This window comes from Zeus faber (assembly GCF_960531495.2).
Source record: "Zeus faber genome assembly, chromosome: 6".
Taxonomy (NCBI): domain Eukaryota; kingdom Metazoa; phylum Chordata; class Actinopteri; order Zeiformes; family Zeidae; genus Zeus; species Zeus faber.
In genome coordinates, this window is record NC_137201.1 from 9,926,540 (window position 1) to 9,954,331 (window position 27,792).

The 27,792-nt window shown below is 43.7% G+C and overlaps 1 protein-coding gene across 1 annotated transcript; it reads left to right on the forward strand.

The window, feature by feature from the left end:
* Positions 1-1,719: 1,719 nt before the first annotated feature.
* On the forward strand, positions 1,720-27,352 carry LOC307231127 (BTB/POZ domain-containing protein 10-like). The gene is made up of 8 exons (XM_080001706.1): positions 1,720-1,858; positions 13,967-14,232; positions 16,285-16,591; positions 16,955-17,057; positions 21,615-21,735; positions 23,828-24,025; positions 25,205-25,315; positions 25,970-27,352. Exons 2-8 carry the CDS (start codon positions 14,031-14,033, stop codon positions 26,485-26,487), a joined length of 1,560 nt encoding a protein of 519 aa, XP_079857832.1. The 5' UTR covers positions 1,720-1,858; positions 13,967-14,030; the 3' UTR covers positions 26,488-27,352.
* The last annotated feature ends 440 nt before the right edge of the window (positions 27,353-27,792 follow it).

Consider the following 27,792-nt stretch of genomic DNA (forward strand, 5'->3'; position numbering starts at 1 on the left):
ATAAATAAATAAATAAATAAATAAATAAAGTAGTAGCTGTGTTTGAAATGGAGTAGAGTAAAAAGTTTGCTTAAATAATACTTTTATTTTTCTTCTGTCCCATAAAGAAAGAGGTCGGTGAGTGAGGCTCAGCTCATGCACAACTTGGGGGAGCGCAGGCACCTGCGAGAGCGTCAGGACTGGCTGCATATGAGGCTGCGGCGCGTCCACACTGCGCATGCCCTGGACGCGGATGAGGATCAGGAGGAGGATCCTGCCGCAGCCAGGAGCCTGCACCTGCCCGACCTGAAGGACCTGCCCGACCTGAAGGACCTGCCCGACCTGAAGGACCTGACCGACCTGAAGGACCTGACACCGGAGGAAACCGAATTCGCTTTGATATTTTTGGAGAAGGTCCTCAAGTCGAGACACTGACGGTTTCCCGGGATGCGCGCATGCGTAAAGGAGACCTAGAGAGGCGCTCGCTCGTTTCATTCATTCGTTTCTATGTATCGCATTCAGCGACTTTTTTTTTTTTTTACTGTGTTTTAGATTGTTATGTATATATGTTGGACCCGGGCAAGTATATATGTATAGCTTGTGTGCATTTATTTATTTATTTATTTACGTAGCCTATGGGAAAATGGGTCGGGCAAATTGAGGAGGTAAAGCCTCCATATTCATGCACTTTTAAAAATGAGGTGCCGTTCATCAATAACACCGTTTTTGTGTTCAAAGCAGATGAATAAATGTTGAGAAACGGCCTGTAGGACCAACAATGTGGTTTATTATGTAACTATACATTATGAGAGATGTCTGTGATTGTTTTTGTATTATCTACTCTACTGAACGAAATATTAAATTATTATTTTTATTTTATAATGAAATATTAGGCCTGCTCAGTAAAATAATTCCATATGATTTGCCTATTCATACTTTGCGCACCCGATTTTCATTGTGGACTGAGGACATGATGTTGTATGAGAAAAGTTAATGACTTAAATGCACTTTAAACGTATACAATGCTCCTCTGTGGTTTTATATCAGGGCTTTTGTATTACATTAGGACTCACCAATTGAGAGAGATAGGGAGGGAGAAGGAGAAGTGGAAATCTATATCTCATTCAAAAGATTCATAAAGTTCGGATTTTCTATTTTTATTTTAGGTTATGTTCTTCATGTTGTATGTGCTTTAACGAATTTAAACGTGTGTTTCCCTTCCCATGCCAATAAAGCCTTTTTCATTTTTAGAAGCTGCGTTCTAGTAGATCACGTAATTCGGTCATTCCGAGTCGGGAGCACCCACTTCCGTGCTAAATGGCTTCTATTCAGGAAACGGGACGCCCGCGGTAAATGCGTTGTTCGGTGACCTTGTACATTCTATAATTTACAAAACGCATGTTTACACCACACAACACACCACACCACAATTAAAGAGTAGTCTAGATCGACGTTAGACGTGTTTTCGCACAAGGCCATAAAATGACATTTGGTTAACTATTACGGCGTGTGTTGCCACGCTGCTGTGACGTCTGTCCGTCGTCCAAGGTCAACTCAGAGCCGAGCGATCTGCAGCGAAATTCCGATTTGGAATTGTGACTTGAATGGCCGTTCCCGTGCAGAAATCCAAAGCGGGAGGCGACGTTGTTCCGACTTCCGACTGAGCCCGAAGGCAGCGCGGGAGAAGGCGGTGGTCCCCGGGTTCTCGCGATATCTCGCCCGAGAAGTTGTCGTTTCAAACCAAAACAAAGGCTCGGCGACAGCGTCCTATGGTTCTGTTTTGGGGGCTTCGTGAGAAGTGTTGATCCGTCGCCCCTTGACACCGTCGGGGATGTTGCGCTTCTGGAAACGTCTTCAAATCAGAATGTGACGCCGACAGGTAAGACGGGCTGTCCTTGTTCATGGAGCTTGCTAGCTGACGTGTTGGCTCAGGGCGAACTTCGCCTTGGCGCTCCAATTTGGTCCAATGAATGATCCTTAGTTTTTAATCAGTTAGGTTTTCTTGAATCGTTACTCACAGCCCGGGTGTGGGAAGCACCCCCGGGTTTACCTTCAGTTCCTTCGAGGTGGAGCTTTTAACCCTGCTGTGCTGCGTTGACTTTGAGACAAAAGGCAATCGGTGGTGAATGTTCCCCCGTGTTATTATGAACACGGTTATTTTTAACCACATTTCTGCAGCCTGTCAGTGTTTTGAAAATTGAGTTTCATTCTTGCACCACAACTGAAATAATCTCAATCGCCGAATCCATCGCGTGCCGCCCGGCGATTTGGCACATCCAGGGCAGGGAGCCACCCCGGGCTCTGTGGTCTGGCGTGACAGGAACAAACAGTGGAGGTGACAGATGTTCTGGTGCCTAATCCCCCCCTCTGCTCCCTGCCTATACCCTGACTTGTCTGGCTTCGTTACGCTTGGTAAAATTGACGTGATATAACCCACGGTGCTGCCCTATTTACACCATCTGGAACTGGAAATCCACTGTCGCGGAATGGAAGCGCCTGGTAGTTCAACGCGCCGGCGTCGTGCCAGTGATCGCGGCTCCTGCCCTTTGACTGAAAGATTCTTTCAGCCTCAAATGACTTGATTTCCCTCTTGATGGTTATATTCGACAGGTTGTAGCCCACCCAGTCCATTTTACCAGTTGAAATACATTTAAAGGGCCAATACATCTCATAAAATGCAGTTCTGCACTTGCCAAAAGGTGATTGCAGCTCCTACCGTGTGACTAAATGGTTGTTTATGACCCCAAATGACCTGATTTCATTCATAAGGGTTATATTTGACGGATTTATAGCCCACCCACCTGGCGGCAAGCACTTTTTGGCGAACGATCACTTTTGGGCACGGCACCGGTGTAGCGATGCAAGACTCGTGAACGAGTCGGCCCTAGCTAACGAATCTTTGAAATGATTCAGGATTCGGGAGTCACTCCGTCAAAAGAGTAGACGGGCAAGTAATTGACTCAAAGTAATAACTGAGGACTAAATTGAAGTCCAAGGCCAAAGAAAAACAAAAAAAAAAGCAAGGCATTTGACTTATTTTAATATGGAATGTGACTGATTTATAGCCTTGGAACCAGACGAATCTTGGAGCTCATCTTTCATTCACTCTGGCAGAATACGTCTGGCCACCCTCCCATTGAAACAGATTTCCACCCGACCTTGCCATGGTCGGGCCAATCACAACCTAATGATGATGTGGAACGGTCTGTTGAATCCGCGGGGCAGTAGTAAATAAACTGGGTGGTGTATTTTCACTAAAAGCTTTTGTTGACAAATAAGGTGTGTTTGCCTTACTTCCTACAGTATTTGACAAGTTTAATTCGCCAACTCAGTCGCTCAGCACTATGTCACACGGTTCGGTCCTCTGATTGGTTGTAGGTCTATCCACTGCTCTGATTGGCTGTAGGTTCATCCACTGCTCTGATTGGATGTCGGTCTATCCACTGCTCTGATTGGTTGTAGGTCTATCCACTGCTCTGACTGGTTGAAGCTTTATCCACCGCTCTGATTGGTTGTAGGTCTATCCACTAATCTGATTGGTTGTAGGTCCATCCAATGCTCTGATTTGTTCTAGGTCTAGTCAATGCTCTGATTGGTTGTTTTTCTATGCAACGCTCTGATTATTACGTTTCACTGCATATATGTATGAAAGTATGTATATGTATGTGACGAATAAACCTCTTGAATCTTGAATCTTGATTGGCTGTCGGTCTATCCAATGCTCTGACTGGCTGTAGATCTAGCCAGTGCTCTGATTGGTTGTAGGTCTATTCAATGGCCGTACGTTTTACCAATTTAATTAAATGAACGGAAGGCCAGAGTCAGAAAACATCCAAAGATGTTTTTGTTTTTTTGCCGAGCGACCCAAAAACCAAATCTGGGGGGAAAAGCGTCGAACCTTTCATCACTAAGCCTGTGGAAATACAAATTGCAACGGCATCATTGGCTGGCATCGCAGCGAGGAAGGCGCTCCCTTGCAACCACTGAACCCGTTGTGGAATCCCCCCTCCATTGACGAGCCCTCTTAAAATAAGCATCTAACTGGAATAATGAGTTGTCTGTTGGAGGCCACGTCGACTGCTGGGCGAAAGTAGAAAGGGCGGGGAGGGAGACAAGGTCATGGAGGACGGTAGAGGCAACCGGGACACACACACACACACACACACACACACACACACACACACACACACACACACAGGTGTCCGACGGGGTTTTTCGCAGACGGTCGATGAGGTCGCGAGGCGGAGTCGAGCGAGCGGCCATTCACATTTTTCTTTTGAGGTTCCAGTGATTGTGAATGACTGGCTAGCGCGCGTCTCCTCCTCCTCGCGCCTCCCCCTCTCTCTTTCTTTTTTATCCTTCGTCTCTCTCTCTCTCTCTCTCTCTCTCTCTCTCTCTCTCTCTCTCTCTCTACCCCCCTCCCTCTCTTTTATCCTTCGTCTCCCTCTCTCTGTTATCCATCGTCTCTCTCCCTCTCCTCTCTCTTCTATCCATCCTCTTTCTCTCTCTTCTCTCCTTCGTCTCGCTCTCTCTCTCTCTCCCCCCCTCTCTTCTATCCTTCGTCTCCCTCTCTCTGTTAACCATCGTCTCTCTCTCTTCTATCCATCCTCTCTCTCCTCTCTCTTCCTCTCTCTCTTTCTCTTCTATCCTTCGTCTCCCTCTCTCTGTTATCCATCCTCTTTCTCTCTCCTCTCTTCTATCCATCCTCTCTCTCTCTTCTCTCCTTCGTCTCTCTCCTTCGTCTCTCTCTCTTCTCTCCTTTGTCTCTCTCTCTCTCTTCCCTCCTTCTCTCTCTCTCTCTTCTCTCTCTCCTTCGTCTCTCTCTCTTCTCTCCTTGTCTCTCTCTTTCTCTCTCTCTTCTCTCCTTCGTCTCCCTCTCTCTCTCTCTCTCTCCTTCGTCTCTTCTCTCATTCGTCTCTCGCATCTCTCATTCGTCTCTCTCTCTCTCTCTCCTTCATCTCTCTCTCTTCTCTCATTCGTCTCTCGCTCTCTCTCTCTCCCTCCCTCTCTCTCTCCTTCGTCTCTTCTCTCATTCGCCTCTCGCTCTCTCTCTCGCTTCTCTCATTCGTCTCTCTCTCGCTCTCTCTCTCTCTCCTTCATCTCTCTCTCTTCTCTCATTCGTCTCTCGCTCTCTCTCTCTCTTCTCTCCTTCGTCTCCCTCTCTCTCTCTCTTCTCTCATTCGTCTCTCTCTCTCTCTCTCTCTCTCTCTTCCCTCCTTCGTCTCCCTCTCTCTCTCTTCCCTCCTTCGTCTCCCTCTCTCTCTCTCTTCCCTCCTTCGTCTCCCTCTCTCTCTCTCTTCTCTCATTCGTCTCTCCCTCTCTCTCTCTCTTCTCTCATTCGTCTCTCTCTCCCTCTCTCTCTCTTCCCTCCTTCGTCTCCCTCTCTCTCTCTCTTCCCTCCTTCGTCTCCCTCTCTCTCTCTCTTCCCTCCTTCGTCTCTCTCTCTCTCTTCTCTCATTCGTCTCTCTCTCTCTCTCTCTCTTCCCTCCTTCGTCTCTCTCTCTCTTCTCTCATTCGTCTCTCTCTCTTCCCTCCTTCGTCTCTCCCTCTCTCTCTCTCTCTTCTCTCATTCGTCTCTCTCTCCCTCTCTCTCTCTTCCCTCCTTCGTCTCCCTCCCTCCCTCCCTCTCTCTCTCTCTCTCCCTCTCTCTCTCTTCCCTCCTTCGTCTCCCTCTCGCCTCGCGGCTCTGCTAACAGCGGAACGCGCGGAACGATGCGGAAGCGTGAGAGTAATGAGGCAGGATGCTGACCGCGCCGACCAGCCCGCTTTGTTCGGAGGAGCGCGAGGCTTCTGCGCCGCCGTCATCCCGCAGCTCGTGCCCTGCTGCTTTGTGTTTGGTTCACCCGGAGACCCCGAGGACCGGTAGGCGGACGTCGAAACGGCAGTTCATGTTTTAATTCAAATAATGAACGTCATAACAATAATATATATATATTTTTTTTTAAAATAGATATCCATAATGAATATGGTGTTTTCGAATCAAAATGATTACGGCTCTATATCCGTGTAGGCATGTGTTCACTCTATTTCCTTCTGTTTCCATCCTGGTTCCTTTGTGCCGCCTTGTGCTTGTGCAGGAGCCTCCCCTTCTCTCTGCACATGCACATCAGTAGACTGGTGTCAGCAGCTCTAAATAATATATGGGACCCTCCACTTTAAGTAACGCTGCCCTCGACTTGTGCTTTTAATACAGTACTCACACTGGTGTCTTTGAACTGTCGTTTTGTGTAGGTGGCTGGGTAGATCCGTCCATAGGGTTCTCTTGTAGAAGACTCCTGCAGGTTTCCTTGACCCATCACGGCTGAACATTAAAGGTCATTGACCCGGTTAAACCCGGCGGGTCTTCGGAAAAGGGAGTGGTGCTGGAGAATACAGAGAGGGAGGAATATCGGGCATCTGATTTATCCCGTTATCTGCCAAATGTTGTCGGCGTGTGCTTTTGCATCACCTTGTGAAAGGTGAGAGCTGCTGCTCTAAGTGAAACGCTGCCTCCACTTCCTTTGTTCCTTCCAGGGCCCACTGGTCTGGCAGCTGGCCGTGTTGTTGGTTCTGCTGGAAGACCTGCTTTTTATCCTGTGAGACAATTAAAAGACCAGCGGCTATAAAATGAGGGTCTTTTTGAGGCTGTTGTGGTTCATTTCATCAGCTCAGTTCATCCACAAATGTGTCGATATGGGATTTTCTATCAATAATCGTTTCCCTAAAAATTACCCCCTTTGCTTCAGTTAGATAATAGACCTTGTTTTTTTCGTATGTTCTCGCAAGCTGTCCATTTCTTCAGGATCTATAGGCAGAGGACATGCACACGTTTTATTCAAAATAATGTTTAAGTGAAGCAGATGGTTCACCTGAATTGCGTTCTGCGTGCACAGAAAATACTACCACCATGTTATGAGGTGCTTGATCATCGCTGTTTAGGCTCTTCCCCATCCCTGGCTGCCGTGGTGACTCTGCTCAAGGGCATTGCCACAGCGCGACTGCACATTGAAGGTGACTCGCTATCAAGTATTAAAAACAGGGGTTTCTAACACAGTGTTTTGGTCCGTAGATATCGAGTTTGCTGAAGACAAACTGTATATGTGTATTTTATCGTATGTATTTTCAATATTTTCTGCTCTGTCCTGATTTTTTTTCCCAACATGTTCAACTTTTTCACTTCATTACTGGATTTCTGCTGGGGCTGACTCCATTTAATTGACTGGTCAAATATTTTGTCTGTAAGCTGTAGGTCAGAGAGGACCGGAACGTCAGGAATGACTTATTTATTTACTTTTGACTCTCTTGTGTCCTTTCTATGCCTTCACCTGATCATTCAGCAAGAATTGCACATAATGTAAATAGAAGACTTGATTGAAAGATGGTGGACAGGGTCAGTCTATGCAGTAGAGTATACATGCTCTTAAATTTAGTGTTGTCTAAAATGTAGTTGATTTCTCTGTGTTTGATATTTATTTTACTTGGGCACAGCCCCCAATTTCCGCATCTTCTAGAATGCACACAACTGTAACTTATACAGATTGTCACATAGCACACTCAAAATGACCTGATTGTGACATACAGGTAGTTAGTTTTTGGTAATTAAGTTGGCCAGTTTGTATGGAGGACTCGAGAGAAACACAAGCCTGTTGTTTTTTCCCCATCCTACCATTTATCAATTTTCTGGGTGTGGTGTATCTTTCTGTGTATTTATTTTGGTCTTTTATTTTGATTATAAGATATTTGAACTGATATTAGCACTCAAAAAGTAAAGGGTATTTTATTTGAAAAGCTAAGGTTTTGGTTTGCTATCATACATTACATCACCATATAGTTAAAATGCACAGATCAGCCACAACATTAAAATCACTGACCGGTTAAGTGAATAACATTGCTTATCTCGTTCCAGTGGCATCTGTCAGGGGGTGGAATATGTTAGGCAGCAAGTGAACAGTTTGTTCTTGAAGTTGATGTGTTGGAAGCAGGAAAAATGGGTAAGTGTAACAATCTGAGCGACTTTGACAAGGGTCAAATTGTGATGGCTGGACGACTGAAAAATGTCATGCTGCTATTATAGAAAGGTGTGAGAACACACAGTGCATCCCATCGCTTCTTGCTGCGTATGGGGCTGTGTAGCCGCAGACCAGACAGTGTCACCACCGAAAATGCCTTCAATGGGTACATGAGCGTCAGAACTACACCATGGAGCAATGGAAGAAAGTAACCGGGTCTGATGAATCACGATTTATTTTATATCATGTGGATGGCTAGGTTTGTGTGCGTCATTTACCTTGGTTCCTGGCATTCATGTGGATGTTACGACCAGCTCTCCCACCAGTCGGCATTGTACGCTGCGTACAAAACTGCGGCATCTCAGTGTCAAGTATCTCATCGCACATCAACGTTCTCAGTTTCGTTCCCGCAGTCGGTCAGTATTCACTACACTAGCGTTCGCAATCTCTGACTGACATAACAGTAAGGGGGTGGGCCCTCGCTTATCTACCATTTTGATTAACGTCATGGTCGTAGGAACGGAACTCAGTCGTTAAGTGAGGTGTGTGTGTGTGTGTGTGTGTGTGTGTGTGTGTGTGTGTGTGTGTGTGTGTGTGTGTGTGTGTGTGTGTGTGTGTGTGTGTGTGTGTGTGTGTGTGTGTGTGTGTGTGTGTGTGATGAATTCATAAGCGCCTATTATGATAGATATTGATGTTGTGGAAAATTCACCATGGTAATAAATTCTTCCCTGTGGGAAATGATAAGAATCAGTATTGTTGCTCAACTGCGCCACATATTGCAATATGTGGCAGTGGTATAAAATAGTTTTCTTGTTGAGTCCTCATGTGATAAAGTCTGTAGTCTGGTAAGCCAGCACGTTTCCAGGAGGGCTCCTCTCACAGTGCCAGCTTTTGAAATTTTGCCAAATGCATGTATAGCTTAGTCAGTGGACTACTTGCACCCAGCAGTACACTAAGATTGTAATTACAATACAGCGTGTTAAATTGGAATTGCTCATCTCCAGCCATAGAGCATGTATATTTTCTCAATTTTTTCTGCAGGGTTCTTACCAGGTCCTGGGGGTGCTTGAATTTCATCCTGACAAATTTAAGTCCTGGAATTCCTTGAAAATAGCCCCTTTGTGCCGCAGTGCTTAAAAAGATCTTGAAAATGAAATAATTTAAAACATTTGATATTCCTTATGGTTTTGTTATTCAAATTCTAACATAATAAAAAGAAAAAATCCATACCCACTTTTATGAGATTATGCCAGAGAAATGTATAAATGTAATGGTTGGAAATAGACACTTAGATAATAGCCGATGGCAATGACATTAATAATAGATATAATAGATACACTTATATAAATAGACAATCAACAATGAGACTAAGATTATATAATATTTTAAATAATAAATATCACATTGAAAATTAATTATATTTGTTTTGCGTGGAGTCTTTGAACATTAAAAAAATAGTGCTTAAAAGAGTACTTGGAGGTCCTTGAATTACATTTTATGAAGCCTGTTTCTGTTAAGGGTTGTCTACTAGTTTGCTCCTGTATATTTTGCTGTGCAGCATCTTGCTGGTGTCGAGGACATAGCAGAATAAAGAAAGTAGCACTCAGGCCTTGTCTCCTCATCTTCATGCTCCACCAACTCCATTTCTACAAAAGGGATAATAGCAAAAAAAAAAAGTAGGCAGACAACGGCTGCCTATTTTTTTCTCTCACTTTCACTCTATGTGTGTCTCTCTCGCTAGACATAATCTCTCTGATGGTCATCCTCATATTTCAGAGCTGCCTCCTCCCCCATGGGAGCCAGGCTCTCTTCATTACTGAGGCCTGCACGTGTATGGGCCATTTATGCAAGATTAACCCCATCCACCAGATCACATGGCACATTGTCACAATGGAAATTAAACAGGTGGTCATGTGCGTCTGTGCATTGTACATTTTTAAGAAGAGATTCTAACCGTAAATCAGTCATAATTTATCGGTTATTAACCGTTAACCAATACAATTATATCTGCTATGAACCAATGGGATGGAAAGTGTAGCACTTGGTGGCTGCCTCATTCTATGGTGACCTCTTGTGTTTGATAAATGTTAATACATAGTTAACTGGAGTTTTAATTGGTATCTATGTAACCCATCGACATGAAGTTAGTAGTAAATGTAAAAGTATGGTAAATGATTGTGTTCTATTACTCATTAATGTAGTTTGATTTATTTTTTGTCATTACTGTGCTGCCGGTGGCCACTTTGCCCATTAAATTTAAATGGTTTTCTCATCAAACACTACATTGCTTGTAAGTCCTCAAGTGCAGAGATGGGAGCAGAAATGCTGTTCTAAGCACATTCAGTACAAGAGAGAAAAGTGTTGACCCCGTTAATGCTGCATTCACATGGAACACTGGAGACGGCAAACGGCACTTTCTGAACTGCACAGAAGAGCGATGGGGAGGTACCCTGGCAAAATGTGACGATATTTTGCTGTGGTGATGTACAAAAACTCCAGTAAAATATATTAAACTAAATTATTTTGTGTCTATTATATATAAGAATTGTAGTAATGCATGTAGCTTTAAAAATGTAGCTTACTATTAATATTTTATTGCAAATTTAAACGAATGTTAATTCCCTCATAGTATTGTCATTCATAGTTTGTTAACTTTACACAAGCCGGCTGTAAAGCATCATATTCATCTGAGCAGGTTTGACAATTAATTATTTGGCATTATCGATTATCTTAATCGATATTGTTATGCAGCTTCGATAGAGAGCGCATCTAGAGCGATCTTTTTCCGGGTAGTGATCAATTATTTGTTAAATGAGTGATCAATGGCTGATCACCTGGTTTCCACTGGCAATAGAAGGCCCTCTTTTATTATTAATTATTGCAGTAAGTTATAACCCGGAGCCGCAACTTTACTGGACCAATCACGCCCAAATCCTCCATCTGCTTCCTCCATGCAATTAATAAATAGAGAAACTATTTTTATATCAATCCACGGATTTATTTAAGCCATTTAATTGTGATATTCCAAAGAAAACGGAATCTATCGGGTTGACTTCAAAACTCTGGGTCTCCGGCAGTCACAACAGGCATGTGCAGTTGAGTCGGCTCCTCGCCTATGTAACATCCTGCTGTAATTCTGTTGTGGGGAGAGAAGGGAAAAAAATAAAATAAAATATATATATATATATATACATATACACAGTATATATTTTTTTAATATTTTACCTTTGCACAACAAATGCCGTCTACCGTTGCAGCCGGCTCTCGTCCACTAACATGACTTTGGTTTGCCGTCTACCGTGTTCCATGTGAATGTAGCATTAGGCCTAGAACTTGGAACAAAGGAAACAATGTTGGTAGGTAGGTTAAAACCACTGACATGTGAAGTGAATAAAATTGCTCATCTTATTCCAATGTCACCTGTCAATGGGTGGGATATATGAGGCAGCAAGTGAACAGCCAGTTCTTGAAGTTGATGTGTTGGAAAAATGAGCGAGCGTAAGGATCAGAGCGACTTTGACAAGGACCAAATTCTGATAGCTAGTCAACTGGGTCAGAGCATCTCCAAAACGGCAGGTCTTGTGGTTTGTTCACGGTATGCAGTGGTAAGAACAGTACCTACCAAAAGTGGTCCAAGGAAGGACAACCGGTTAACCGGCGAAAAGATCATGGGCGCCCAAGGCTCATTGATGCACGTGAGAAGCAAAGTCTAGCCCAGCTGCTCCAATCCCACAGAAGAGCTACTGCAGCACAAATTGCTGAAAAAGTAAATGCTGCTAAAATAGAAAGGTGTCAGAACACACAGTGCATCACAGCTTTCTGCGTATGGGGCTGCGTAGCTGCAGACAGGTTATGGCCCATGCTGACACCTGTCCACTGTCGAAAGCACCAACAATGGCAAGTGAGCACCAGGACTGGATGCATGGAGCAATGGAAGAAGGTGGTCTTGGTCTGATGAATCACATTTTTTCGACATCATGTATATGGCCTGGGTTGGGGTCCGGTTCAATCGAGCGTCTGTGGGATGTGCTGGAATAACAAACCCGATCCATGGAGGCCTCACCTTACAACTTACAGGACCTAACAGGACACCTTCAGAAGTCTTGTAGAATCCATGCCTCAATGGGTCAGAGCTGTTTTGGCGGCATGAGGGGGAGATACGGGTTGTTAGTGGTAGTTTTAATGTTGTGGCTGAACAGAAGAAGAAGAATCTTTATTTGTCACATGACACACCGCACTACAACACATGCATATATATACACACACACACACACACACATGCACATGCTTTTTGGGTGGTGGCCAGTGAAATGTGGCCTCTGCATTTTTCCCATCCTGGCTTTGTCCTTCCTCCTGGGGGGCAGCCAGGAGCAGTAGGCAGCATTGGTCGACGCGCCCGGGAACCTGGTACCAGGTGTCCATCGCTGGTCAGACGATGGTGATATGTGCATGTTTTTTGGTGGGGGTCCTTACTGATGTTAGGTGGAGTAAACCCGCGTACGTATGTCCGTTCATCCGATCTACTTTACACTTGGCAGGTGTATTGCTGGGGACCCAAGAATGTTCAATGTCAGTTTGGACATGTGATACATGTAATATTAATAAACAAGCGAACAGAGAGCCGCTCTGCTCTGCAGCAGCATGGCGGGGGTTCAGGGCTCTGCGACTGAGTCATTTACATTGACATTTCACTGCATATAAGTATGAAAGTATGTATATGTATGTGACGAATTAACCTCTTGAATCTTGAATCCATAGTGCACCCCGTTACGAACAGTGCATTAGGGGTGGGCGATACCACAAAATTTGGTTTTGATCCGATACTAAGTAATACTCGGGCCAGAATCAGCCAAAACAAACTATTATTATGGGTTTTGTTTGGAGACATGGGGAATGGGGACGTGCACTGATCGCTTTAACTGATCGCTTTTCAGCCGGTGTTGCGCATGGGAGTTCACATAACGTGCGTGTGGAAAGGATCTCCCATTCACCACACAGTGATGGATACCAAGCCAGCGCAAGTGAGGAAATATATTGAGAGAAACTGATCCCTTTTTTGGTTACAATCCTATTGACGCTAGAATCGATCTTCAAAACGAGACATAGTATCGGTAGTTTCGATTCTTTTCGCATCTAGTCGCCCAACCCTACAATACAGCCCGTTCCGAACAGGCATGTTTTGAACGGGCACAGCACTAGTTGGTTAAGTTATAAATTAATTGATAGTATGGCTGTTTGACAATTTAGCCGTGTTCTAAAATGTTATTTGCCTCTGCTTGCAGCAGACCATTGCAAGGACAATTCAGCAGTTTGCTTTTATCGCTTGGAATCTTGCGAGAAGAATAAAATATTTAAACCCAGAAATGCTTTTGGGGCTTTTTCGTGCATGTGTGTGTGTGTGTGTGTGTGTGTGTGTGTGTGTGTGTGTGTGTGTGTGTGTGTGTGTGTGTGTGTGTGTGTGTGTGTGTGTGTGTGTGTGTGTGTGTGTGTGTGTGTGTGTGTGTGTGTGTGTGTGTGTGTGTTCAAAATACTCATAGATCACAGATGACGTGCAACCACTCTCCCTGTCCACTGCCAAATAAAACTTCATCTGTACTCTGGAGCCAAAGTGGATTATCAGTTGTTCCCTTTCTGTGGGGCAGTCTCTAAAAAAAACGCCACCCTGGAGAACCAGAGAAGAGCTGAGTTAGCTCACCCCACGTGTGTGTGTGTGTGTGTGTGTGTGTGTGTGTGTGTGTGTGTGTGTGTGTGTGTGTGTGTGTGTGTGTGTGTGTGTGTGTGTGTGTGTGTGTGTGTGTGTGTGTGTGTGTGTGTGTGTGTGTGTGTGTGTGTGTGTGTGTGTGTGTGTGTGTGCGCGCGCGCACGCGAAGGTTCACAGGAGTTGACTCCAGTATGTTTTACGCTCTCAGCATGCAAAGAACTCGGCACAGTATCGGAAAAAGAAAGGATTGCACCAAGTGTATCAATATTTTCTCACACTCCTGCTCTGTGTGTGTCAGTGATAGGCGGTGCGGCTCATCTGCGTTGGACTACAACCCACAGCGTCAGTGGTTCGGGGGTGGCATGAGTCTGTACGAGGCGGGAAGCGACGGTGCTGTTGGTGGGTCGGCCGGAGGAGCCGGCGGAGGAGGAGGAGGTGGGGAACACTACCGGGAGGCGCAGCGTCGGCGATCCAGCGACCGCTCCCGAGACTCCTCCCACGAAAGGGGGGAGGCCCAGCTCACACCCTGCATCAGGAACGTCACCTCGCCCACCCGCCAGCACGGTGAGGAGACCAAACAAAGCTCTTACAGTACATGTAAATATGATATTTACAGGTGTTGAAATGGAGGAAATTGTCTTCAAAGGGAAAAAAGAGTTTGGATACATTTGAGGCTGAAACTCAACTACAACTATAGTTTTACCAGGTCCATGTAATTTAATAAATAAATAAATAAAAATAAAGAAAAGAAGCGTCTGTTCATATTTGCAGCCTCAAATTGTAAATATTCAGTCAATGAAGTGACACTAAGTTAATTCAGTGAAAGGTTCAATAGACAACTTTTGCACTGCCGTCGCAAAAACAACCGGATTGCTTTAGGATCGTTCAGAGCGCTCGATCTAAATGATCAACACCGCTTTGGAAATAAGAGAGAAGAAAGAAGCATGTTCACTGAAGAGATAAATTGAAATTGTCACAATTGTATTTAAAAGTTATTTATGTTGGTTGCGCAATCAAAGACATATGCACATAGACGCCGCATTGAATTCTCCGGTGCGTAGCTGGGATACGCCTGTCTAAACGCTGATGGTGTCAATATTCTACAGCTCTTACACTGTGCAATCAACATTAACTTCATAATAAGTAAAAGCAAAAGATTTGTCTGTTGCTCCTTTAATATTCAAATTACTGTTTCCATAACTAACACAGTCTGTGGCATGTGTGGTGGAAATAACTAAATATTGTAAATGGAACTCAATGGATGTACAGTATTTGAAATTATTGCATCTGTTGTATAGTGCCACCCAGTGGCCATATTTTTGTTTTAAAATAGAAGGCAACCAAATACATCACAACACATCACAACAGTCTCAGTATGGGAATGACCAAAGGCACAGCTTAAATCAATCAAATCATTTTTGAATTTAATAAAGAATGATCCAACCGGGTAGCACTGATGAATGATTTTAAATGAAACTTCTTTAATCGGTTGTTTACATGAATATTCCAAAAAGTTATTAGAAACAGAAACAGTCTTTAATCATCACACGACACTCCACAACACATGCTTGCACACACACACACACATGCACATGCTTGATGGTGGCCGGTGAAATGGCTCCTCTGCTTTTGACCCATCCTGGCTTGTCCTTCCTCCGGGGGCACAGCCAGGAGCAGTGGGCAGCATACGTGGACGCGCCCGGGGACCAGGTGATGAGTGTCCATCGCTGGTCAGACGATGATGGGTGCATGTTTTTGGTGGGGGTCCTTACTGACGTGAGGTGGAGGAAACCCCATGTGAGCACGGGGAGAACATGCAAACTCCACACAGAAAGGCTCCTATTTGGGAGATAACCCGCCGGAGCACGGTGCCAACAGCGCCCCAGGCGGGAATTGAACCCAGGACCTTCTTGCTGTGAGGCAGCAGTGCAATGCACTGCGCCACCGTGCCATGTGAAACAGAAACAATATTACATTGAAGAAGAGGACGAATCTTACTTTTGTTCTTACAACCAGATGAGTCAAAGCACACTTTTTGCAGCTCCGTCAGTAGAAGGAACATCAAGAACAGAAGCAACAATAACCCCTAGACACACCAGATGGGATAGAAAACTGTTTGAGTTCCAGGTATCTGATAATGTTGAAGAGATTACTGATAACTAAATAAAACACCATTTCTATTAAATAACTGCCTCACCCAAACAATGTTATTAATGAACCATCCTTTGGAAAATAGAGATCTGTTTTATTATATATACCATTTATAGCATATCTCTATTTTTCCACAAAGTAATGTAATGTAATGTAAAGTCTCAGTCTCCGTGTCGTTCCCGCAGTCTGTCAGTATTCACTACACTAGCGTTCGTAATGGCCACGCCCCCTTACCGTGAAATAACACGGGTCCTCGCTTGTCAACCAATTGGCTTAACAACGTGGTCCTAGGAATGGAACTTGTCATTAAGTGAGGAGTACCTGTATTTGCATGTGACCGTTACATTCATTGGATGATTTTACCAAATTGCTGTTCCCCTCGCTCCCTCTAACTTTTGGCCTGAAACACAACTTGTAAAAACTATTGAACTATTGATTTATGATGTGTATTATCTTACCCACCAGACCGCGAACGCGGCGACGGAGGCTCCTCCTCCCGGTCGTCCAGCCCCCGCCCCCCCCGGGTGCCCCTGCCCTGTTCTCAAATCGGAGGAGCCCTGACGGGTTTGCACACCCACCCTAAGCCCCTGGCCCTGGGCTTCGGGCTCGGCCACGGGCCGTGCGACCTGATCTACGTGTACGACGTGGGCGTCAAGGAGGGACCACGAGGGATGCTGCGTGGGGGGGAGAGGGTGACGCTTATCGTGGACAATACCAGATTTGTGGTGGATCCCTCCATCTTCACAGCCCAGCCCAACACCATGCTGGGCAGGTATGTTGTTCAAGTTTACAATGTAATTCATTAAAGTGAGGCCTATACTTGCTTAAAATGAGCTTTCTGCTTCAACATTTATTCTACGTTTATTCTGTTGTTTATAGAATAGAGTGTTTTTGTGATAGTGCTAAGATTGGTAATAGATATCGCTTATTTATGTGACAACAGAACGGAGCAATATTGATACGACTAGTCGATTGGTCATTCAATGAAATCATTCATTCAAAAGTTCCAAGGGTGGAGGGGGCATGTGTTAAGTGTTTTGTTGGAAGATGAAGAAGCTCTGAGGCCTTTATTAGGAATCAGAACTGCTTCTCTTTACTCATTGTAAAATATTTTTGGTTCTTTTTATTTTTATAGGATGTTTGGCTCGGGGCGGGACCATAACTTCACACGACCCAACGAGAAGGGAGAGTTCGAGGTGGCTGACGGCATCAGCTCCACTGTCTTCAGAGCCATTCTGGTGAGACAGGGCTTGATTCCGCTGCTTTGTTAACCCTCAAGCGACCACATTGGAAATTCAGATCAGTTCCTCTTATTGTCTTAAAGGGTACTTAGTTTAATCCGTCTTTAAAAATATATATATTTTTTAAGTTTGTGACTTCAAAGTGTCACAATCAAGGTGTCCTCAGTCAAGCCATTCCATTTTCGAACCTTAAGCAGTAACAAACTCCTGTTGGTTTCATAGATACGAAAAAAAACATAATAATTGTGTGTGTATGTGTGTGTGTGTGTACAGTATATATATATATATATATATATATATATATATATATATATATATATATATATATATATATATATATATATATATATATATATATATATATATATATATATATATATATATATATATATATATGTATGTATGTATGTATGTATGTATGTATGTATATATATATGTATATATATATATATATATATATATATATATATATATATATATATATATATATATATGTATGTATGTATGTATGTATGTATATATATATATATATATATATATATATATATATATATATATATATATATATATATATGTATATATATATATATATATATGTATGTATATATATATATGTATGTATATATATATATATATATATATATATATATGTATGTATATATATATATATATATATATATATATATATATATATATGTATGTATATATATATATATATATATATATATATATATATATATGTATATATATATATATATATATATATATATATGTATATATATATATATATATATATGTATATATATATATATATATATATATATATATATATATATATATATATATATATATATATATATATATATATGTATATATATATGTATATATATATATGTATGTATGTATGTATGTATGTGTGTATACATACACACATGAATAAAAATATTATAGTATATACACAAATATAAATATTATAGTATATTGGTCTGTTGTACGACCCCTGGCTGCAGCAAAGGCTTCAACATATGTGATTTGATCAAATAAGTCAGACCTGCCAACCTGCATGCATTTTGTTTACCAACCACACAATTCTTGGTTATAATACACAGGTATGAAATACCAGCTGAAACTACGCAAAAAAAAGAATATACATACATACATACATACATACATACATACATACATACATACAACAACCGTTCGGACTTATGACCAGCTCTCTGACCAGTCTGTATTGTACGCTGCGTACAATACCGTATACAATTCCCGCAGTCTGTCAGTATTCACTACACTAGCGTTTGCAATGGCCACACCCCCTTACCGTGAAATACCACAGGTCCTCGCTTATCAACAAAGTTGTTTAACCACCTGGTTGTTAAGTGAGGAGTACCTGTATGTGTATGTATGGATATACAATACCATACATTTATTGGGTATTTAAACTACATCCCTGGGATTGGGCCACATGCTACGACCTGTGGTCCTGTTAGCCCTCTCCTTTCACTTACTCAACATCCACTGATACGCAGTGCACTGAGTTTAGTGGTTCTTTATTATGCACAGACGCTGCATTGCTGAGGTAAAATGGGAGTGGGGGAGTAATAAGCACAAAAATGTGACCGTAATGTTAACTTGTAAAAAAACTGATGATAGAGATGCACCGATCAATCGGCCAGTTTTCAGCTTGATCAGCCATGACCGGTGACTGGCTGATCAGATATGTTTTCAGATTCTTTGTCGGTCAAATTTACAGCCCAATACCGTGCTCATGTACTCGTAAAAATGCAGATATACCCAATGAGACCAAATCATAAGAAAATTTGATTTCTCCCATCACTGTGTTAACACAATGTGTTATTATGAACATACAATTGAATGAAAATCAGAATCGTCCTAATCTAAAATCGGCAGTTCAGATTTTTCGGAAATCTGAATCGGTCAAGAAAACTGCAATCAGTGCATCTCTAGTTGGTAAACATGTTCAGTAACTTTACAAGATGATGCATTTCAAGGGGTATATCCTAATGAGATGAATTTGTATACTGTATATAGTTAGCCGTAGTAGCTTGCATATGATGTGATGAGCCTCATTACGAGACGCTACGGTGTGAATAACTGATGGAGTCATATAGCTGCAGTAACTCAAACACCACGGAGACTCCCTGTTACACTACTGTGGTACTCAAAATATTTTGGCTGGTCTGAATAACTCATAACAAATATCTCAACTGTGCTTAGTCTGTATCATAGAAATATAATATTATAAAAATAACATTATTTTATTGACATTCTGGTTAGAATAAAAACACAACAACTTAAACTAATTTTAAGTGGGAGGTTGTATCTGGTCGCCATTGCGGTGTAAGTGAAACATGTTGGTCACTTGAGGGTTAACCATACTACACCTAAATGTATCCTTCGGTCTCTCTCTCGCTCTCTCTCTCTCTGTCCCATCCTATGCTCATGCCTCTCGCTGTTCTTGAAACCACCTTTTTGTTCTCTGCCAATCTCCTCCATCTTTCTTCCTGTTGTTTTCTGCCCAGTTCACAATCCTCAGCAATGGGTGTAGTACATAGAAATTTGATGAATTTCTTGGCCCCCCGCCTTTGTTCCATTTCACTCTCTCCATAACATAGCGAAGATGGCAAAAAAAACAACAAAAAACCTACTTCGCTCTTCAACCGACTCTCCCCGTGTTTTCACTGAGACGGGAGCTTTAATCTCCTCCTACCCAGACACAGCAAATCCAGGTGTGTGAGGAGTACACACGAGTTGTATACATTCTTTAATTTGTCAGGTACTGTTGTCATCCCACTCCATTTGTATTTCCCGGTGTTATATTGAAAAAGCACAGTAAAATTACTGTTATTTATTTTCATTTTCTGTGTTATTTGTCATTTTCCTTTTTACGCAGTTTTACAGCCTAAGATCTGCATTTAGTGTTTGCTAACTGACTAAAATGCATTTACAAACACCCCCCCAAAAGAAAACAGAATACCTCGTCTTTATTTCCCAGATTCTGACCTTTGTTTTCACCTTTCTTGACATTTTTGCTGAAGAAGTCTTTACAGAGGTGTGTGTGTGTGTGTGTGTGTGTGTGTGTGTGTGTGTGTGTGTGTGTGTGTGTGTGTGTGTGTGTGTGTGTGTGTGTGTGTGTGTGTGTGTGTGTGTGTGTGTGTGTGTGTGTGTGTGTGCGTCCCAGTTGCATGTTAGCATGGTATTTTCTATTTCTTTTGAAGGTTTCAGCCTCAACCATTAGTTCCCTCGTGTATACGTCAGGGAGGAACAGTTGACTCGACCAATGGGCAGGTAAGGTGAGCACAGTAACGGGCATGGGTGAGCGAGCGTCTAATCCGAGGATAAGTCTTGCTGCTGTGTTTTCCGCCTGGGGCTCTGACGATCCCTTCGTTGGCTGTTGTGTCGGGAGCATTCGGTTGCTTTCATCTGTTCTTTCTGCGTCAGTCACTTCCAGGATTGTCGGGTAAGGAAACCCTGTTCTGAAGAGAAGGGAAAGTTTGAAACGTTGCGTAATGTTGCAGAACGTTTGAGGGACTGTTCTGATTGACCATTCCGACACAGAGATATTGAAGAAATGTTCACCTTGATGTGAAATGCCAAAGCTCTCGGTGGCTCTCCTCCAGGTTACGATGGCAGGTTGTTACACGGTGTCCGGCAGGTTGAGCTTCTCCCATCAGGCCAGGTGGTTGTAACACATTGGTCACATTAAAATAAGAAAATGCTGGGGAAAGGCGTCACATAACCATTGCTGCAAAAAGAGTCCAGGCACTCTGTTGAAGCCAGAATCATTGTTTAGTTTGAATTTTTCAGGTGTTTGGCTGTTAGATAAGGTATAGAATACTCAGCGGGGGAAGCGGGACGCCTCTACATGCTCGTCTTTACCTGAAACTCTGCAGATGTTGCTTTGACGTTGGCATTTTGTGTACATGTGTGTGTTTTTGCGAAGGAAATTGCATTTTCTCCCAAATCCCCCAATCATAATTATTATATAACGCCCAAAAAGTTGTTCCCGACATTACCCTGCTGGATATCTCTCTCTCTCTCGCTTGTGTCTGTGCTATACTTTATTTACAGGAACAGCCTCTCATAGGGAGGAAAGGCTGTTCTTTTACCAAGCCAACAGAACATCTACAAAGTCCACTATCAAAGCTTTCTGTTTGTGATGGAGCTGTCAGCGTGAGCAGCTCTTCCAAATGGAGTATTTTACTTTCCACAGCAGTGTACAGTGCAGGGGAATCAAGAGGAAGAACAGAAAGGAAGAGGGAAAAAAAATGGAGGGAGTGACGTTTCCACTTGCTTTCATCACTGCTGGCTCTCTATCCCTCCTCCTTCGCTCCACCCTCCCTTGCTCTGTCTCTCTCTCTCTCTCTCTCCCCTCACTCTCTTTCCACGCCTGCGTGCAAGTGGAGCAGCGTCAATAATGGCGTTGTGTTTTCTCTCCCCTGCCTGTGTGTGTGCACCCGTGTGACCGTCCGTCCATCCGTCCTCCTGCACACATGCATGTGTGTGTGCGTGCGTGCGCCGATAAAATGACAGGATTACTACAAGTCGGGGATAATCCGCTGCCCTGATGGCGTTTCCATTCCCGAGCTGAGAGAGGCATGTGACTACCTCTGCATCTCCTTCAACTACAGCACCATCAAGTGCAGAGACCTCAGTGAGTATACACTACAAACACACCTGAACAGCCCCATGAGTGCATGGAAAGATCTGGTGTGTGTGTGTGTGTGTGTGTGTGTGTGTGTGTGTGTGTGTGTGTGTGTGTGTGTGTGTGTGTGTGTGTGTGTGTGTGTGTGTGTGTGTGTGTGTGTGTGTGTGTGTGTGTGTGTGTGTGTGTGTGTGTACTATTTGGCGTGGGGAGTTATGCAAGTAGGCATAGTATTCTCAGCCTTTGTTCAGACACAGCTAGGTATTTGCAGTAAATACACAGATCTGATTGTAGTGTAGGAAAGATTGTTTGCTCACAACGGGCAACTGTAGTTTGGCTTGGTGAACGGGAGGGGAAGTAGGGGGAAAAAAAAGAAAAGAAAGACAGCCCATTCTGTTAGATTTTTGTTGACACGGGGAAAGTTGAAACGAAGGTGCCCTCAACACGTGCCCGTGTTGTCGTCATTCTCATCTTTGGCGTCTTCATTATTCAGCAAGTGCACTGTTGGATGGGAACGCTATTTCCTTACAGGCTCCTTCCTTTCTGTGAACGAGAGTCTGTTTGCTCGAGCTGCCGTGCACACGTTAACATGCACACGCTTGTTTGTTTAGAGTGCTGGCGAACATTTGTATTGTGTGTGGGGGTGTGGGGGTGTGTGTGTGGGTGGTGCGCCTAAGTAGGTCATGATTAGCTGGGAGAGCTGATGCTTGCTCCCCAGTGGAAGGCAGCCAGCCTTGTTGACAAAGCACAAAGCTACCCACTTTTTGGGCACTTTGGTCATGCTTTTAAAATGTCAAAAAAATAACAATCGCATTGGAAATCTATGGTGATACTTAAATCTGGACATACAGTATACCAATATCTGTGTGGTGTTTGTGTAATGTCAGGCATGTCACGATCTGGAATTTTCTCTTGACAATTACATTAACTTTCACAAAAATAATTTTTGAGGAATGTTATTTTTCAATTTTTTGCCCCAGTCATATCATATACATTTTACATCACATGTCTACCTCATGCATTAGAGCCAACTGTTGACATTGAACATGGAGACATTCGGGTAGAACCCAACTGCTGGAAACATATAATTGTGGAATCAAACGTTGTTGCAAAGTGATCACCGTCTGCTCATTTGGCGTTTATGTAATAGTCGTGATGGCTCTATCGCAGGTGATGCAGCTTACATATAACTTAGTGTGGTAGGAGGACAATATACTGTATCATTTTAAAATAAACAACGGTGCAAACAAAGCCTTGGCATCACTGCCGGTGCATCATCAGAACATCCAAAGTTAGATTCATCTAGATTTTCATGGGGCAACTGTGGAGGTGGAAGCATATCAACGCTTGCCAGGAAAAAAGATATCAGAGGTAGAAGTAAGATATCAAACATCTCTGAGGGTCACACTGGCTCCCGAGAGAAGGGCTCAGTGAGTGGGGGTGGGACAGGACGGGTCAGGCCTCGCTGATCCCTGGTTTTTTGTATTCAGTGGTCCGTCGCAACCTTCTGCAACCCGTAAGCCATGTCAGCGGGCTGATCCAACTATCACCAAGTTCTTCCTTCTTGGGAACTTGTCTGTTAATAACTTGAAACCACCTTCCCACCGAAACAAATGGCAAGCTGGCGAGACGTGCGTTAGTTTCCTTCAACTAAATGTCCATCCATCAGTCCCTTTATGTTAACATTAGAAAACACAAGGTGGTCAAATAACATCATATCTAGTAAATAAGGCTTGAATTATTCTCAAAGTCATGCACTGTATTAAAAAATTCTGAAAGAATAATTTTAGACATATTGAATTGATTTCTCCGAAATAAAACTCAAGTTTGCGTGTTGCATACAATGTTGGGATGCCAACTCCCCACTGTAAATAGACAAAAATTCACAAATTTTGAATACACTTGAGGGTCAAAAGTAATTCTGTGGTATATATATGTGACTGATTTTGGTTCATTGTAATTATTCAGATCTTTTTTTATTTAATTGTATTTATTTATTAATGTTTTTACAAAATTGGTCGGTACACTTCACACAGTGCCGTCCTGAAAAGTAAAATCTATTTTCCTCATGCCCCCCCCCCCCCCCCCCCCCACGAAAAAGGCGCCCTGATGCACGAGCTGTCCAACGACGGGGCACGACGTCAGTTCGAGAGCTACCTGGAGGAGATGGTGTTGCCCCTGATGGTGGCTAGCGCACAGAGCGGGGAGCGGGAGTGCCACGTGGTGGTACTCACCGACGACGACGTGGTGGACTGGGATGAGGAGTACCCGCCTCAGATGGGCGAGGAGTATTCGCAGAGTAAGAAACAAAAATAACGACTTCATACTGTGTGAGGACATTGGGCGCTCGCTGTGGCGGTGCAAGGGTGTTGCGAGGGGCCCTGCTCTCTGGGCTCACGGTTTGCTTCAGTGTCCAATGTGAGTTGCAATATGCTGTTTCGAATTTGCTCAAAAAAGTGTTGACAGCCTTGATTAGATCGACATTGTGTATTTATGATAAGTAAATAATAAAAGTCCTTAGTTTAATCGGCCCAATTTAACAAAATCCATGGTCTGTTTTAGTGCAATGTCATCCGGCTATGGTGGTTCTCTATCGAACCAAACATAACACAAAACCCACTAGACCTGAACCCCTCCCACATGGACCACAAAGTTAAAATGGTTTGAAAGGTAAATAGTGCTGAAAGAGTGAGATCAGCTTTCGTGGTGATATGACTCTGGATCAGTAAACAGTGGAGAGGGAGAGCGAGAGAGGCTGCAGTGCCAGAGTAGACCACTAAACTGCACCATCACTACCACCATCTTCAGTAACGTTGAACATCCTCAAACAAAGAGACTTTGACCTCCTCCTCCCCCAGTCAATCAGGTCGGCGCTTTGTCTGTGGAAATACACCGATCAGCCACAACATTAAAACCACTGACTTACAATGTCACCTGTCAGGGGGTGGGATAAATTCGGCAGCAAGTGAACAGTCCGTTCTTGAAGTTGATGTTGCAGGAAAAGTGGGCAAGCATGAGGATCTGAGCCACTTTGACAAGGACCAAATTGTAATGGCTAGATGACTGGTCAGAGCATCTCCAAAACGACAGGTCTTGTGGGGTGTTCCTGGTATGCAGTGGTTAGTACCTACAAAAAGTGGTCCAAGGAAGGACAACCGGTGTGCCGACCGGTGTACCACCTTGGCCCCCAAATTCCGCAGATTTCAATCAGATTGAGCATCTGTGGGATGTGCTGGAACAACAAGCCCGATCCATGGGGGCCCCACCTCACAATTTACAGGACTTAAAAGATCTGCTGCTAACGTCTTGGTGGTAGATACCACAGGACACCTTCAGAGGTCTTGTGGAGTCCATGCTTCCACGGGTCAGAGCTGTTTTGGCGGCACGAAGGAGAGCTACAAAATATTAGGAAGGTGGTTTTAATGTTGTGGCCGATGCGGTGTATGCGTTCACTCACCTTCTCCTGTGTCGTCCGCAGTCATCTACAGCACCAAGCTGTACCGCTTCTTCAAGTACATAGAGAACCGAGACGTGGCCAAGTCTGTGCTGAAGGATCGGGGCCTGAAAAAGATCCGCCTGGGTATAGAAGGTACCAGATTCAAATCCTTACTTTTTGTCCACCAAAATGACTGTGTTGACTTTTTCAATGCGTGTAATTTTTTGAAGCAAAGCAAAGCATTAATGGGGCTTATACATTATTGATAATCACAACTGGACTGAAGATGAATCTTCTGTCAACTGAATAAATGTTTATTAAATGACCCTTTTTTTTATGAGTTTTTTATTTTTTATGATTTTTATTTTTTACGGGTTTTACTGCGGGTGAGACTCTGTTTCCCTGAAGACTTCTTAATGTTTCTCACAGTTCAAAGTTCAAACACTGAATTTGAAATAATATATATCGTAGACGCTGTTGTAAACTGCAGTTTGAAGTCTCCTGTATGGAGTTTTAATGATACAAAGTGGATGAAATGATAAACAACCAGCGAGTTACCGTTTATTCTCCTTTAAAAGCTGTAACTTTCATGGCACACAGCTCGCTGTGGACGGGAGAATTAGTGCGCAGTATTCACCATTGGCGTGCAGTCCATGGTGTGCAGAATCCATGTTACCTCTCAACTTGTGATGTTGGGGTAGAAATGTCTTGAACTGTAAATGCTCTGCTGTCATATACCTAATACTGCGATGGAAGGGATGCTAATACGGTCCTAATGTTTCGGTGACCTCCGACCTTTACACCCAGGCTACCCCACATATAAGGAGAAGGTGAAGCGGCGTCCCGGAGGTCGCCCAGAGGTCATCTACAACTACGTCCAGCGGCCCTTCATCCGCATGTCCTGGGAGAAGGAGGAAGGCAAGAGCCGCCATGTGGACTTCCAGTGCGTCAAGTCCAAGTCCACCACCAACCTGGCGGCGGCGGCGGCCGACATCCCCCAGGACCAGCTGGTGGTCCTGCAGCCCCCTGGACCACAGGTGGACGAGCTAGACACCCTGCCGGGACACCAGCTCCTGCTAGGGCCCGGCGAGTGCCAGCCGCCCCACGCTGCAGAGAGCGTCCACCCACACCCACCACAGGCGCACGACGGCAGCAGCCACCCGCCTCCAGCACATCCTGGGCACGAGGCGACCGGACACCAAGCCGCTACTCATGACGGCAGCAGCAGTCACCAGCAGCCCCAGGGGCCTGAGGTCCCCAGCCAGCAGCAGCACAGTAACAGCCCTCCACAGCCCCACCCAGACACACCTTCACCCTCTGCGTGAGACTGGCTAATGCTGCACCCCCTGACACACACACACACACACACACACACACACACACACACACACACACACACACACACACACACACACACACACACACACACATCCACATACACCCACACACACACACCCACACACACACACACCGCCCTCTTTCTGAGCCGCTTTGCCTTCTCTTGCTCTTCTGCTGCAGCCTTGTCAATAAACGTCCTCAAAGCAGAAATATCGTCAGACAGTGGAAGCTGTTGTCACAAGCCGAGGCCGGATGAAAGCACAGACACAGAAAACACAAGACAAACTGTCCACTGTGTGTGTGTGTGTGTGTGTGTGTGTGTGTGTGTGTGTGTGTGTGTGTGTGTGTGTGTGTGTGTGTGTGTGTGTGTGTGTGTGTGTGTGTGTGTGTGTGTGTGTGTGTGTGTGTTGTGTGTGTGTGTGTTTTCTGATCTGACCAAAGGAAATTAGATATTTTTGTTTTATTTGCAGTATATATAATTTATTTTAATGTAAAAAGAAGAAAAAAAAATCTTATATTAGAAGTTTGACATGTGGCTGTGTGTGTGATTGTGGGTATGTGATGGTGTATCTCACAATGTGGATGTGAATTTTAAAAAATGGCGGGAAAAAAAAAAAAGTCACTTCTGTCATTGAATGCCGAGGCCTCTGCACACGGACACAATCCTTTTAGGCAACTACTATAATTTGCATAACTTTTTTTTCGGTTCTAAATCCTTCAGCCGAAATATTTGTCCTACGTTGACATTTTGGTCCTCTCGAGCGCACTTCTCGAGGTGTCGGAGCACATGATGATAAATAGCCTTTTTTTTCTTTTTTTTCTAATAAATATTCACAAAACTTTTTTCCCTGACGACTCGCTTCCTTTTTTCCTTTCTCCCCTTCACGGTCAAACTGGTAAATAAATCCTGTTCATCTGTTCACGGGGTTTCAAATGGTACGTAGGAAGCTTTGTTCAGTAAGTCACGCAAAACGTCCGCCGGGGTCCAAATGAATAGATGGAGCTTCTGTATCAGTTTTTCGACCTCCCGGGTATCTTCAAAACCCGCTTCCACGCAGTATGTGTGTATTCAAAGATCCATCATTCACAAGTCCGTCATCTCGGAATCACAGACCAAAGCAACTTAATAGACCTGCACACATACACCTATACCTTCCACATTAAACGACGGAAGATCAGAAGATGCAAAAGGAGGCATAATGTTGGTGAACTTGTTTTTTTATTTCAATCTATTAAGGTTCCTTTGCTTTCATGTGGAAATTTTTCGAAAGATGGATTGAGTGTGACACGGA